The 16,554-nt window shown below is 44.5% G+C and overlaps 1 protein-coding gene across 1 annotated transcript in view; it reads right to left on the reverse strand.

The window, feature by feature from the left end:
* AXIN1 (axin 1) overlaps positions 1 to 16,554 on the reverse strand; it is an 83,275-nt gene that overhangs the window by 31,117 nt on the left and 35,604 nt on the right. Inside the window, exon 3 of the mRNA XM_085307213.1 lies at positions 6,452 to 6,592. Coding sequence (XP_085163339.1) covers positions 6,452 to 6,592 — 141 coding nt within the window. The remainder of the gene's footprint in view (positions 1 to 6,451; positions 6,593 to 16,554) is intronic.

Here is a 16,554-nt window from a genome sequence, read left to right on the forward strand (position 1 = left end):
AGGACCTTCTGTTGAAAGTTTAGTCTTCAGGTGCTTGTACGTGGTAGCAGAGAAATGACTTTAAGAAACACTTACGTGAGTCGGGCMCTTTTTGCAATTCCATGCATGCGCAGCCTGGCGGAGGAATTGCCCTCCCAAAACCTGTTTTGCCGCGACTGGGAGAACACCAAAGCTTGGAAGGGTGCTGGCGACAACGGCGACATATCAAAGTCTAAGCAACYGAACACTGCGCCCGGGCGTTTTTACCTCCTCCTCCGGCTTGAGCTGGCTAACACCAGCGGATCATGCCTCACATCAAGCCACGCTCTGTGCGCGCCCGTGTGCTTTCTCAGCTTGCCGTAAGCACTCGGGAGCTCTCCGCAATTAGCCCGTGTTTGCATCCGCGTTGTCCGGAAACGTTCTCCTCCGACGTAGGGTCACAAAGGTTTCCACCGTGGGATCACACCCCATTCATGCCCTGCCTTTGAGGATAACCTACATTTCTTCATTATTGAGCTTGACYGCTATATGTAAACAGCGTATGTAGAGAAGAAGCTTGCTCATCAGCAGATGAGGCTTTCATTGCCATTTTCCTTAGAGGAGGCCTAAATTCAAAGCGCTAAGACATGCAAGTCTTGTCAAGCAGCAGGAGTCCCTTCTTTAACTTGTGTCTGGTTGTTCTTCATTTTTGCTGCCTTGAGCAATTCTGCAGAAATTCCTTTGAAACGCAGGAGGCAGATAGCTTCAGCAATGCCATGTAAAAAATGGAACAAAATCTGGTACTGGAGTTTTAAACAACATAATGAAGAGCAAATGTTGAATGCAGACAGAGTTTTTTGTGAGCCAAAGGTCAAGGCTGTATGTCCAGAATTGTAATTTGGGGATAAATCCGCATGCGTCCAGTTTGAGATCCACAAAAAGAAAGTTCACAGATCTACTTTTATGATTTTTGAGACTTATTTAAAATGAACTACTGAGATTGGGCTAGTTATTAGCAGAAGGCAGAGCACACATCAGTAGTAATTAAAGTCCTGGAAGCAGCCTGTGTGGGCACAGAAGGGATAAAACACCTAAAGGAAAAAGGAGTGAAGAATAAAGAATGCACAGGATGGTCAAACAGAAAGTATTCTGCCTGTGAAAGGAATTAATTGCAGCTACTGAAATAAAAGTTGGGAGGATGAAGGACTTCAGCATAAATGATACAACAGGTATAACTATCAGTGCAACTCCCTGAGCCCACTGGACCGTTGAAAAGGAAGCACTAAAAGCTAAGAAGATTTTAAAGAGTTCTTGCATCTGTCTCCTCTGATAACAAGTTTCACGACCCCTACTAGCTTCAGACTGCGGCTCAGATGATGAAAAGGAAGAATAGCAGAAGGATATTGGCAAGGCAGCTGGATTTGTATCAAAATGAGCCTTTAAATCAGCAGTTCTCTACAGTTTTCTGTTCCAGGGGCATCCTTCTTCTCATGTAACACTTTAGCCAGGGTCTGCATCCTCCATTTTGCAACGTAAGATGGATAAGGTATGTGTGACATCGTGACACCTGATCTCCAACTGCAGGCTGCAAATGCCTGCTCCAACCCAAGCCTCATAAAGAAACCTTACGGGCAAGCCAAAGCTGGGAAGGGGTAAAACCGAGAAACCTTATGGGCAAACCAAAGCTGGGAAGGGGTAAAAACAAAAATTACAAAGGGTAAAAAAGGTAAGATGGACAAATAGTTCTTTCTCATGAAGTATAAGAATCTCCCACACAGTAATATCCAGTGTTAAGGATGGGCCATTACAGAAAAGGCTGTATTTGATGCCTAGAGCTCCTGAGAAAGCAAGCATGGTTAGAGGACTCTGAAGAACGGCCGTAATCTTCATTAACAAGGAAAGCCACGTGAGCAAGGCAAGACTAACGAAAGTCAAGGGATGTCATTAACCCCATGCTGTAAGACCGAAAATCCCAACCTAAATAACCAAGAACTGGTAAGAGGGCAACAGAAATATCAGGAGCGTTCCACCTTGGATCAAGATCCATGACCTGGAATAAAAGGGATCCAAGGCAAGGAGATTCACCATCCCTTATGCCCTCAGTACAGAGGGTGAGCAGTAGATCTGCTACGCAAGTACTGTGAGGGCCAAGAGCTCCCTAAACTCCTGGCCCAGGTCTGCTTACCAGGGAGTGGGCACACACACACTGCTTGAGAAGTAATTGCTTAAAACTGGCCAGACAGGTTGCTCTATCGTTTTTCCTGAATATCTGCAGCCACGTCACGGATTCACCAGCTTGCTGTATTAACCAAGGGAAGGTGGCGCGCTGCTGTTCACTTGATGGGCAGCACCCGTTAAAGACGCCCGTGACACAGGCTGSAATGTTTCTCCAACGAGGTCTGACAGCTCCTGACATTCACAACGACACTAAACGAGCCTCTTGGAGGACTCTGTGTTTACAGCACTGCTGTTAATAAAACGTTCTCCTAATTCTGTAAACTTGTCATCTTCCGCTTGAAAAATCAAAGGGTTTCTGCTTTACAGAAAGACACTTTGCATCTGCACTACTAAAAAGCAGAGCAAAAAGAATATTTTCCTCTAAATCTTTTTTCATCACAGAGATGCAACAACAACTACAAAAAAATCCCATAACCTATTTTTTCTTCCTCTGTAGACCATCTTCAAGSAAGCTGTTTTGTGGGTGAGGCGCAGGGCTTTGTCATGAGGGTGGTAACTAGGAAAASCAAAAAAGATTTGGAGGGGGCTTCTGGGTACCAGCTGAATAAAACCGCAGTGGTGACCAGCTATGAAACAGAACTGCTCAGTCACTGATCGTATTGAGAAAGAATTACAGCCTGAGCCCAATTTGGCAGGAAAAAAAAAATCAAGAGGAAAATAACCCAGGGAAGTAAAAAGCTCTGTCTGATATTCAGAAGCATCTCAGCAAAGTCAGAAGACACCCTGTCTCAAATCAGTTACTCCAAAGTTGTCCAACACTTCCTGCTCTCCAGGTATGTCAGACTGGACCCTGATACAAAGAGCACTGCCAAGTCTGGGTGAAGGACCGCAGAGCTCCTATTGACTTGGCTGCACTATAGGGGCAGAACAGTGTTTCTACCTTTGGTCTCTGGCCTGGCAAGCTATGTCTAGGGCACAGACCATGGTAGAAATYAGTGGGCTACTGCAGGCAGCCCTTAGGAATACAGGCAGTATGCATTGCTCGTGTTCTGGTGAAGGCAGCATCCATAGCTGAAGGAAGAGATTCACCAGTTTCTTCTATGAGAAAAAATTACTAGATGTCCTCTGGAGGTTTTTCTGGAYTGAGAGTTTGTTAAACTGCAAATATAGAGAATCTCTTCAACTGAGTTAATAATTAACTATGGGTAGCTTCCTCTTCAGAAGAATATCCTGAACTTACATAAGCTATTATTTCATTTACACTTGTACAGGCAAAAGTCAGGCTAATATCTAASCCACATTATGTGCTGTTATGTTTAAGAAATTATTTAAGGGATGGAATATCAAATAGTATCTCTAGAAAGGTCATCAGTCAAAATCCCTGTGTCATCCTGAGAATCAGCAGAAAGGCACAGGGTCCTGCAAAGATGATCCCCTGTAGGCATCCAGGGCTTTTGCTCATCAGAGAGGTCTGAATACTGACTAAGGCTGCTGGCAGTGCACAGATGAATGGCTTTACCCTGCAAATTCCAGCTCTGTGACGAATCTCTTCTGCTATCTTAGAGTTGCCAGTTCCCAAGAGACAAAACTATCAGGATTTTCAAATAGTTCTAATACAGATTTCAAAAATGTGGCAATTTCCTCGCAGAAGTGAATGTTTATTCATGCAGCACATGGCAAATGTATTGCCCCCAGTCTCTGTACCACTCGAGTTTTGCAGATAGGTAACACAATACAGATAAAAATTCCAGGTCATCTATGTCTAAGCTATGAACGCTGAGTGTGAGTGACAGTGAGATGACAAACTCTTATTGCTCCCCAGAAGGCCTAGTTCTGCAAGGAAAGACCACAGTAGTCTCAAAGAATCACAGAATAATTTAGGTTGGAGGTCTTCCGTCTCCAGAGGTCTTCAGTCAGCCCCCTACAAAGCAAGGCCAACCTTAAAGTTAGATCCAACCGGAATCATGCTGGGAACACCTTCCAGTAAGCCCACAAAGCAGGTACGGGTAGACACAGACACTCCAGCTTCTCTGACAAACCACTGCTAAACTTTCTGAAGTTTCATGCTGTGCCAAGTCTACACTGCTACGCTGCAACAGTAGCTGTGAATCAAAGGTACTTTCATGCAGGGTGGACATTGCAGAAATTGTATTTTTTCCTCACTGAGCAGTCTAATAATTAGTTAAAAAGTCATATGTTACAAAAAAAATAGGTCCTTAAGTTTCCCTAAATTAGTGCAATTCTGCTCATCTTCAACACGTCTGTCAAGAAAGAACAGGCACAAACCAAATGAATGGGCATGTCAGATGTTGTCACCGTCTGGGATGTCTGGSGTGAGTTGAAAGGTCTCTATACATTCAAAGGTCCAACTGTAGCACAAGGTTTTGTACTTGTAGAAGGCTCAAAATTTGGATGCTCTACTTAAATTAACATTTGAGATTTCAGGGTTATAGAAAATTCCCAAGGGGGCATTTCCACACATGTGAGTGACAGAGAAGGAGGGCTTTGCCAAATAACGGGTCCCTGCTTGGGGAAGAATGCCTTGAACTATCATTTGGTGTTGAAACAGCTCCAGGCAATCCTGAAACATCGTATTTCCCAGGTAACACACTGCTGGGGGGTTCCACACGTTGGGAGTTGCAAGTTTACTGCTACTAGTAAAACAAACTACTTAGGAAGGAGTCCTCCACTGCGGATGTAGAGTTTAAACAGCTTGAGACTCTGTCTCCCCCGCCACACTGTGACAGCAGTCATAGGTGATTATGTCTCGTACACGTCTGCCAGGTGTGAGAGCAATCCAAGTCCACGGAAAGGGAATGGATGCTTTTCAACTCCAGCAGTTTGGAAGGAACTCAATGCGCAAGAAAAAGGAATACTGGAATGAACCTCCTTGTGTTTTTYTTAGTGTCTTCAGTGCTAAAAGGATGGATATATTGGGTTCTCTTACAGCTTTCATCAGGCCATGATGCAAGGTACCTGCTATAACTGTGGCAGAGGAAGGAGGCTGCTGCAGACAGATAGGCCTAAGCACGACGTGGAGATTCAACAGTTCTGAATCCATTAAGGCCATGGGTAATTGTTACAGTTATGTAGGAACTCACAGGAAAACATTTGATGAGATGAATTGTCTGGGAATAAATGAGAACGCACCGGTCTTCATCATCCCCTCTTGCCACCATGTACACAGGTAGAGWGCCTCCAAATTTGTGACAAGCCAACAGGCAGCAGAGCACAGGCTGGACTGGAATTATCATYTGAAACATCCTACCTCACCCCCAAAATTTATATCCCCCATCCCCAGAATATCCAAGCTGCGCATCCACTCCCCCAAGCACAGTCCACGCTGGCACATGCTTACAGAAGTGACAGCAGGTCAGCAGGACCCTCTACGAACAGTTTCCAGGGGCCTGATGTTCTTTTCTTTTTGAGTACACTTTCACTGGTATCCTACAGAGCAGCTACAGGGGCTTAGTCAAATTATCTTCTGTCTTCAAAGGCATCTCAATCTACTTAGCTTTTCTATTACACAGACCGAGAGAAAGAATCTGGTATTCCCTTGCGTAACATCCCYGATTACAGCACACTTTGAAGGAAAAGCTATTTCCAGATAGGCCCAAGGCACTGAAAAACTAAGGCAACACTGGAATGCTACTGTGAGGAACCTGGAGGTGAGCCCAAGTCTTCTCAGTCATAGGTACTATCCTAAACCAGCTTAATCTTGTGATCCATTAAGCAAAATGAGGATAACTGAATGCAGAGGTACAAACTGCAGGTGAGTTCCACCTTAGCTTTGGATAAGAAGTCCGAGAAACTTCTCAGACTGTATTCCAGCAAAGTGCTTACTGGAACTCTTCACACACCCTTTATTTGGTAATCAGGCACCCAAATACTGTGTTTTTYAGGGGCAAGTGGGAACTTTGGAAAGATAAAAGACGGAGAAAAGAGCAACAGTACAAGTCTCGACTGAATTGCCATCTGATTCATCCTGATGGGGAGGGACYCAAAGAGAGCTCACGCCCATTTGCACCTGGCAAGAAACACTGCAGGAGCTCCTGCCAAGCATCACTTATTTTAGCCCACTCTAAGCAGTTGATGTTGTAAATGTTCCCGAGATGGAAAATTTGAGTAGCCTGCACAATGACAAAGCAACTCTGCTCAGAAAGWACACTAGAATGACCATGACTTTGGTCAGTGAGATATTCTCCCCAACACCATCTCTGTCAATGCCTCCCCTGGACAAACAAAACCAGCACCACTGTTAAGAAACAAGTATGCTACATTCCATTTACTGCTACATCAAATTGGAGTTACTTACACGCTGCTGTCTGTCAGTGACATTGTATCCGCATCGCTGGACATGCTCTGCTGCTCGCTGTCATTGGCACTGGTGGCTGGTGCCAGGGCATATCCCGTGTTGACATAGTAAGGGTTAACAGGCTCTCTCCATGACCCATGCCTGGAAGAAAAATGAAACAGAGTCAAATTAAAAGCACACAACCTTGACTCCACTGCCACCATCCTCTCTGCATCACTGGGCAGAAGGACTCTGTCCTATGACTATGTTCATATTAAGTGAAAGGTTTTACTCATAACTGGAAGCAAAAGGGGATTAATGGAGTAACGAAGATGATATTGACAGAGTTGAAAAAAGAGAAGGTGCAAACCTACGTGGAGGAAGTCCAATTCCCATTCATGACTCACTGTATCTCAGCTACGTGCTTACCACTGTCATTTTATGAGCAAAGCAGGACATCCAAAAGYAGTATCTAAACAATGAGACGGCATCTTTCGTGGTCAAAACAGGCTTTGTTCTATTTTTCTGATTGTGATGGATGTGTCGCACGGCTCACCCCAATCTATGCTTGCTTTTTTATCCCTCTTCAACCCACTCCAATACGTTTGTCAAGCAAGGAAGTTAAAGGAAGAAATGGTTGCTGCTTACAGCCAATAACCTAAAGCAGACCTCAAATGTCACACTTTGGTACATCAAACACTTGCAAATTCCATCAGCAAGAACTGTCTAATTGCACAACTTTTCCCAACAAACAATCTGGCCATGGATCTACGGAGGTTACTTCATGCACAACCACACACCTTGTCTTGCAGGCAGGTTATTCAAGTAAATAAGCAAGCAGGCCAACCTTCTTCTCTTGAACAGCAGGAAGAGAGGCCACCTGCATGAGTTAACTTGGGAAGACAAGTCCTTGCACAGAAGGAGACCTGGATTAACAGTAAAGAAGCTTGTGAAACAAGTAGGCAAGTGGCTCCTTAATGCTGGCACTTCCACTGGCATAGAAAAGTGACTGCCACCAACATGCCTCCGACTCTGTTATACCTCAGCACAGTCGCACCATACAGCCACCTTCATCATATCATTAGTACAAGTCATTTTGTAATTTGCCAGGAAGATGTACAAGCTGAAAGGTTCACACTGGCACAGTAACACAGCATCATTTAAGCCCATGCGCTCCCTGACTACCCCTCTGCATGAAGAGTAGCACAGAATAAATTAAAAGTAGCCATCCACTCTTGTAAGACATCTTAAAGTTGGTAAGTGGATGTGTTTTCCAAGGTCTGTTATGGCTCTGAAAATCAGAATCCTGTTTTAACTCAGATCATGCAGCTTACCAGCATCATCTTGTATTTAGTAATGCAGTAATTGGCACCCAGCATCTATGGCTCATAATGGAAGTTGGCCAAGCACATGTCTGAGGAGGACGCCCTATGCGATTTGCACTCCTCGGCTCTGCTCCAAAATACTTCCCTGGCTCTAGTGCAGTGGTCAAAGTCTTATCTAAAAAACAGTCTCCTGCCCTGAACACAGGACAACCATCCACTGATAATATCTGCCAATCGCCCCACAGTAGCCACTATACGAGCTGGAATAAGCAGACAACGCATTTAAGGTAGAGGTTTACAGAATCTGATATTGAAACAGAACTAGGTGTTCAAGGATGAGGTCTAGCAAAGTATTTTGAAAACTGAATTAAGCCAAGTTATAGCCAGCTGCTAATAAAACACTTGTGTAGTTCCTATTCCCCATGCCCTTACACTTCTAGAAACCACAACATACTATTTCCCTTGTACTACAAGAGGTCATGGATGCTAAAGAGAAGGCAGCGTGCTCACAGGTCACCATGAAAAATCAAGTTGCTTTAGGTTCATTAGGGGGTCAGTTAGAAACAAATGCACTCTTTTAATCTGACAAGGAGAAAACTAATATTCCACTTGCCCCAAAAGAGCAGAAATGCCAAGCTCTTTCTCCTTGCAGGATTTAGCTCAGCGTAGCGCAAGGGTGCTGTAAAGAGAATCCAAAACCGAGTCACCTGAGGTTTTTCACTACTGTCATAAGCGAAGGGCATCCTGAGAAGTTTCTCCACTGTCTGATGTGATACAGCGCTGACTGGTTAAAATCTCCTACTACAGACGTTTTCCAGCACACAGACTTTCAAACTGTCACTTTAAACATGCGAAAGAGCATCCTCATTTCTATAGGCCATCAGATTTGAGAACAGATTTCTAGGGCAAACATTTAAGGTTGGAAATAATTTGAAAAAGTTTGCCCTAAAAAGTGAAGTATAATAAGTCATAATCTTACCACCACTCTGTTCTCCACTTCTTCCCTTGCATAATGGTCAGTTCTGAATATTAAAGGAGTTCTGTGCAGTGTAACCCTCCTGTCAAATTTGATATGACAGTTGCATGATGGAGGCAGATATAACCTCTTAAATTGAGGTGCAAATGATGGATAGGTCAGTCCTTCCCTGCGGGCAGAGAGAGGATGCTTTCTGGATAACCCAATTAAAATGTAACACCATCTTCTAGTGGACCCTTTTGCCAGGCCTCTCTGGAAGTCGAGTGCATTATTCTAGCAGGGTATTAATAAAGTGCAGCAGATGACTCCAATATACAGAAGAAAATGCACAGACTCATCGATTCCTCATTTTTATCAGCTCATCATGCAGAAGAGGAGGACAACATCTCCAGTGTTCCCAGATTTAGCCCTGCTGATATGGCAATTCTTAAGTAAACAAAAGCTTGTGGAATTTTTCATCGTTATAACTTTCTACTACCTTCGCCTTTTGTAAATGGCAAGATTGGAGCCTGCATTCAGTGCATGCTGCATGGGAACCAAGCTCCGCTGCTGCTGCCTTCTGGAGCTTTTCAGAGGCACCCACATGGTGGAAAACAGCATGTCATCACAGCCCTCGTGTCTGGGTCAGCCTTGTCTGCTCGCCGTCCATCCCAGGCTCTCCACCCCATCAGCACAGGCCAGGCGGGGAATGTGCAATCCAGGCAGGGGAGCCTGGACCTGCAGATGGAGCTCACAGCCTGACGGCCTTAAAAGCGTTGTGGAACCACAGCCCGAGTCTCCAGATGCTTCCCAAGTACACTCCTGCAGCACCAAGGTGGCTCTCCATCTCCAGCAGCTCCTGGCTGAGGGAGATGCCCCTGGGGAGCCACATCACTATGACGAGTTCAGCCTGGATGCCAAGGGGCATCAACTCCTAACTCTCGTAAGACCAAGTGCTTCATAAGACTAAGTTCCTTAGCGTGGCTTTGTTCACCTTCCCTTCAAAGAGGCTTGCTGTCAAGGGCTTTCYCCTCTAGACCCCAGCGGAGGTTTCAGACAGCAGGGAAAGAGTGAGGGCATGCTTCTGAGTCAGCAGCACCAGCACTTTTTACCAAGGCAAAGCAACTGGTGTCATGCCTGCATGGAGGTAGYGGCTCTAGCTGAGCTCCCAGGGGTGATTTCCCATTCTGCCACACTCCGAGCTCTGAAATATCATCACAGCTTTTCCCAACTTTGGGTCCTGAAGGTGAAGCGACCTGGGGAGGGAATCGGAGGCTCCCTCTGCCTGTCAGATCTTGCAGCCTCCCATTCCTTCCCCTCTTTCTCACCCTAGCTTGAAAACCTCTAGTGCAGAAGATCGGATGCATGCGTGCACAAAAACAGTCCCGGGGGGTGATCAGAGTCATGTCCCTGTGTTTTTCACTAGGAAAACAACCCAAAGTAGAACCGAGATACATGTGATACAGAGGAAAACACAAAGCAGTTCTTTCCCCACGCCAGCATCACAGAGCATTTTAAGAGTTCACTGGGTATGAATCTGAGATGGCGCAAGGAATTCACTGGGTAACACTGACCAGATGCGTGCCGTATGGCTCCTCTTCTTTCCAGAGCATCCGAGATGCAACAACCCTCCTACTGAACTGCACATGGCTGTGAACTCGCCTCCGAGAATACAGGAAAGACTTTGGTCACAACTGTTGTATTTAGCTAAAATTACACACTTAAAGCGTGTATACAGCAGGGATTACTTACATTTTAGCTCTGCCTCTAATACTTCCATGCAAATGTAAACTTTTGGTAAGCATAAGTCCATGGAAAGGGTATAGGATTTCAAAGCAATCATAACAGGTTACATTACTTTTAAGGAATCCATCTGTATTCAATCCTTCTCTTAATGTTCCCTCTCCCTGACAACTCTCTTCAGCTGGCTCATATCACTATTTGAATGTTTTGTGCCGTGCCTCTGAAGAACGCTTTCAACATCTATTAGTAAGAAAACATTAAAGGAACGTGGAGTCTAGCAAAAACCTGGCCACTTCTGATCTGGGAGGGGAGGCTGCTGCAAAAGGGATACAGACACACTCGGAGCGATTTGAAATGTCAGCTGAAAACCTCACATACCAAGCTGTACGCGGGGATGAGGTCAATAAAAGGCAAGGTGAGCATTTAAGTTAGACTTCACACAAATGCCTGCAGACTTCCGGAATTTCTTTTATACCCCTAGTGCAGTGTATGTTTTTGAAGTGAACACGAACCATTTCACATGGATTGAGCACAAAAATAAAGCTGCATTTCTCTTCTGTGGATCTCAGCTGCTCAGCCCTCAAAACAACCACATATGGAACAAGTATAATAAAGATCATAGTGACCTAAGTCAATTTGACCAGCTGCCTTTACTTTGGATAAAGTCCTCCATTGATCACTGCTGAGTCTGATAGTACTGACAAGGGCCAAAACTGCTGTAGGAAATGAGGAGATGTCTCCTTAGGGCTTCCTTCTACCTGCTCAGAGCTTATTTTGCATGTTCTCTTAGCTATATTCCATCCCTACATGAAGCTTAATTTCCCACTTCTCATACCTAGAACAGCACGTATGACGTTAGCACTGTCAGACCTTGGAGCTTCAACAAACGGGAGAGAGAGGCCAAGGCAAGAGGAGAGAAGACGCAGTCTAGCCAGAGCCCCTGCTGTGCCGTGATTCCCTAAAGGCATCTTTTTCCGGGATCTCCCGTCTCCTTCACACAGTTCCACACTGATGGCTACTTTGATTTTAAATTGAAGATGCAAAGTGCCATATTTCTGCCAGACATGCTACTCTTGGCTCTGAGATGAACGGCAGGGCCACCTGGGAAAGCACTCCATCATCCCCATCCACACTGCACAAAAGATGTCACGGCTCCTCTCTGCAACGTCAAACCCGCAGGGCACTGCCTTCAGTTCTCAACAGCTCCCTGACTTCTTCACTGGTATTTCTAATCCAATATGGGAATAAACACGTAAAGCAAGAACGCTTTTCTGGAAGATAATGTTGACTCAAATAATTGAACGTGACGACTGTGATGGAAACCAGGTAGACCAGCAATCCTCCTCTTAGGTAGATGGGAGATCTTGGCAACTCAGGGAAGTGCATCTCTAAACTCCCTGGTAGCATGGCTAGGCACCTCCAAATTCCTGTGCAACCAAGGAARTAGCTGTTTTGAGAAACTAGATTAGTCAACCCGTAAGATAATGGGTCATAAAGCGGACAAGCACAAAAGGCCAAAGCTTGCTGCTTAGGTTTGTCCTAAGTAGTGTTTTTGGAGTATTTCCTCTAATGACATACTCTGAACTTCCGGTTATCTGGAGGAGCAGCTTTTGTTTAATATGAAGGAAATTCCATTTTCTAGAGAGCTTGAGCAACAAAGCAGCTGATAGATACCCAAACCTCACGAGCTGCCTCGGAAAGCTCTGAGCGGCAGGAGAAATAGGGACCAGACTAAGTCCCTGGGGAGGACACCCTGAACTCTCATCACAGTAAGCGAGTAGCTCATGGCAGGTCTAGCTGCTGAGATACCCTCCTCCTTCTGCAGCAATGAGGAAGCCTTGTGGTGGGATACGATTCCTATTTTTGTCTTTTGGTGGGCTGAGGTCAAGGTGAAGTGTCCTTAAAGCTGGGTTCAGAGACCACAGACCAGTCAAGCGCAGCAATCCGGTGAGATCCAGTTATCAATCCTCTGCATTCCCACCAACTTCTGACAACTTAGTTTAAAAGTTTAAAGTCCTGTGTTTTTAAAGAAGATTACTCTGCCAAGAACTACATTTGCAGGAGAAAATCAGAATAAGTGTTACACTTGGGTTTCTCTGGTCATTTTACCTTCATGAGTGGGAGGATGCAGTCTAATGCTGAGAGATCCTTCCCTCTAATTATTTTAACATCTGCCACTCTTCCAATGTGAAAAAAAAAAAAACAATTTATCCATTGAACAAGTTACATCGCCCYCCCAGATTTCAAAATGACAGCTTGCTGAGTCTCTGGCTGGCAAGGCACACTCAAACAGAGCTCTCTTACTTGCTATATTTACACCTCCCAACAAGTGGCTAACTGACACATCCTTCATGCAATACCACATTTCATTATCACAGCCAGTCAATCAAATTTAAAAGTGCACACGTTAGCTTAYGATGTGAGATCTGAAGCAAATCCCCTAAGCATATTTAAATAGCACATGCCGTCAATTAGCTGACAACAACGTCCAAGTGGCAGGGTCACCTTTAAACAAGGGATTAGAATAATATCCACAGGGATGTCTGAGTTAAAATGATTACCTTGATCTACCAACTGATCAGAAAAGTTTCAGTTTACGGTCCACGGTGCCATCAACCACCAGCAAAGGTTGCACTGAAGTGGGTATGGAACTACTAGGAATATCCCAAAGCATTCACAGCACCCTCCAAAAAATCATCATCGGTATGTTCTGGAGCTAAGAATGAAATGTCTACAAAGAAGCCAAGCTAAAAACCCTTACTCCTGTCTGCATTTAACCTGCACTAAAGACTCAAAGASTCTAGCCAAGAGGTTACAATTGGGGATTTAGCTCGTAATTTGATTGCAAATCCTCAGGGTTGCTCCACTTAAAACTCTTCCCAATTACTCGGATAGTCAGACACTGCTGTGCACTTCGACTTTATCACTGTCAATGTCAAGCTAATCACATGTGTTCTAGGCAAGGGCAGCTTCTTCAAAGATCACATCAATTCTGGACAAGTTAATCTGTTCTTTGAGGTCTCCAGATGGCTCTCTCCAAGAAAGTTAACTTGGAGYTCTGCAGTCTGAGCACAGCAGCCCAAGCGTTGCGCAGAGCATTACAAAGAAACCAGATCAAAGTTGTGTCTTACAAAAAATGAAATCTAAAGTTTGAAAAGCAACAGCAGCTTGTCACTTGTAGGCTTAAAGATGACTTCTGCATGCTCCAGCTATCAGGGAATTTATGATTACGGTCTGGCTTTTAAAAGCCAGAAAAAAAAAAGAAAAGGAAAAAGAAATGAAACTCTTTAGCACTCCTTGCCTTTGCAAATCTGTATCTTTTTTCCGTGCTTACTCATCCTCCCACATTGGAGGAAGAACTGAAATAAATAAAAACTTAACTAAAAGTACAGATAAGGGCTCATATCCTCTTATATTCTAAAGCATTCAATTCCATGTTAGGCGTATGCTGAGTTTATTTTATGGGGAGCTTCAGTAATTATTGCTAAGCATTAAAGTATAGTTACAAAACCTAAACACAAGATCTACGAATCTTTTGTCTCCATTTTTGTTTGTTTCTTTTCTTTTCTTTTTCTTTTTTTTTTTTTTAAACTGCTATGCATTTACCAAGGACATACTGCTTCTCAGGACTAAGATTACAGAAGATGCATCCATTGACACCAGGACTTTAGATCACAGGATACAAAGGGCAGGTGAGAAAAATGACCTAGATTTTGTGAGCACCTAGGCAGGAAGCTGAAGTACAGGAAAGGAAATCTGAAACAGCTCAGAACCATTTCAGTAATTCTCCTCTTTGAGGAMTCTTCCGTTTGACCACTGCTGCTTGAATCCAATCTTCAGTAAGGATGGTCCCACACTATGGTGTTAACTATATAACCACAGATAGCATCACCGACGTGAGAGCACTCAATGTCCAACCTTGCCAGGATTAAATACTCGGGCTGTACTGACAGATCACAAACATAACTTTCTTAAGGAAGGCTATCAGAAACCAGAACGTGACTACGGCAACCTGTGGAAATGGGAGAGCAAGTCCCTCAAGATTTCATCTGCCGACGCTTCTACAAGTAAGCCCACCAACGCCTTCATCTTGACAGAGGCAAGGCTGTGCAGCCTTACCCAGTAGAATATTCTGTCTACAGTTACAGTGTTAAATCAGAACTGTAAAACTCCAGTTTTGCTGCCACAAAATAAAGTCAAATCCTTCCTAAAAACCATGTACATTTTCCCTAGAACCAGATCAGAAATTTCATTTACTTAATAATTCACTATACAAGAAATGAATTAAAATGAAAGCCAAATTATGGCCAACGCACTGTCTGCACATCAGTTACCAGGACTGCTTAAATCATCTTCCCGAGATAAAGGAAAAGTAGCAGAACATTTTGTTCTGTACCTTTCTAACAGCAATGGGTATCTGCATAGGCTCATCTCAATATGCGAATCCGAACTTACACCATCCCATAGCTTTTCTAAAAGCTGAGCCTCTGGGAAATGATTAATATAAATCCTCGTGTATTATGAAAGGCTGACATTCAATAGGGAAGTTTTCTATACAGTATGCAGGGCAGCTATTTGCYTGTGTTAATTTAATCTGACCCATCATGAAAATCAGGCAATATGTGATTCGATAGAGTCTTACTGCTTTGGAGCAGCCTGGCTCCATCAATACTTCAAAAGGGCCTTTGTAGCAACTTAAGTAGTTACTAAAAACAGAGCAGAATCAGCAATCTCGTGTGTTTAGCAGCTGTCCAGGGTGTATCACTCCCACCCATAAGCAACACGCATCTCCATGCCATGGCCTTGGTCAGACAACASACCACAGGAGCATTAGCATCTTTATACGGCACGGTCTCCTTTCCCCCGACTTAAACCAAGAGCTGAGGAAAATCCTGCAACAGCTGGATGGGTGAGACCTTCCCCCTTTGCTAATTGGCTTCACGAGGTGAAAACACATTTATGTTTAATACAGCAAAACGATATCTATGTGTTCAAGCGTGCGAACAAACACGTGAGCTGTTTTAGAAAGCACTGCCCATTTTTCTGCTCTGCCTGGAGACTCTCCCAGATACTTGGGTAATGCAGGGCAGGCAGGGAGACACGAGACCCTCCACAGGCAGTCACGGGGGCCCTGCAGGGGATCCCATGCGCTTGCCCAGGGGTTACTCTTCCTTGGGAAGGTGGGCAAGGCGGTTGGGAGACATAAAGGAGTTGTACAGCAAACATTTCTTCCCAGAATGGGCAACTGAGAGCAACGTGCAACCATCTCGGTGCAGATGTAAGAAAACCGCTGAACCCCTCAATCATTCAAAGCTTTCCAGATGATGCCAAGCAAGCAGAGCAGCCATCCCTTCATTCCCCCCACCCTGACTTCAGAGGATGATAATTCCAAATACAACTGAAAGCATCTCCCAGACCTTCAGCCTTGGGCAGGCTTTGCACACACCCACCTGGCACGGCTTCCATCCCAGAGCATCCTGCCCTGGTCTGGGCTGGCAGCTCAGCAAGACCCAAAAGGACCTTCATGAAACAAATGACTTCCAAAGCGTCGCCTCTGAGGCTCAAAGAAAAAGGGGAAGCCCAGGTTTATATGCAGATCTGCTCATAACCTAAAGAAAGCAGCAACTCCACTCTAAACCACCACTGCCTGCAAACTATCAAATTAATCCTGGGCTTTCAACAGCTTTTCTTCATTATTTTTCATCTCAACCAAACCACAAATTTATTTAATGACTAAACCAGGCAAGAAAGTACTTTGTTTTCCAGACAGTGGGAACCTTTCTAATGGGATCCTGGTTCTCAAGATAGCAACATTTACCTAATATCATGCGAAGGAGAGGGTCTGAGATGCTTTTGATGCTGTTTCAACTTCCAAATTCATGAGCATTTCAGTTGGGCTATGTGTTGTCCAAGCTCTTGGGCCAGGCAATGAAAGAGTAGGGAGAAGGCGGCCATGGTGCTACGTGGAGTGAGTCAAAGCCTCTCCAAGTCCGACTCAGGGCCCAGAAAGGAAGCAAGAGCAATACAATAAGAACAATGCGTTCCAGGAATTATTGCATAAAGACGAGTGCATGCTTTTGGCGAGCAGAATTCAGTGCTAT

Source organism: Rhea americana, unplaced genomic scaffold (genome assembly GCF_003343005.1).
Source record: "Rhea americana isolate MKP2758 unplaced genomic scaffold, rheAme1 scaffold_255, whole genome shotgun sequence".
Classification (NCBI taxonomy): domain Eukaryota; kingdom Metazoa; phylum Chordata; class Aves; order Rheiformes; family Rheidae; genus Rhea; species Rhea americana.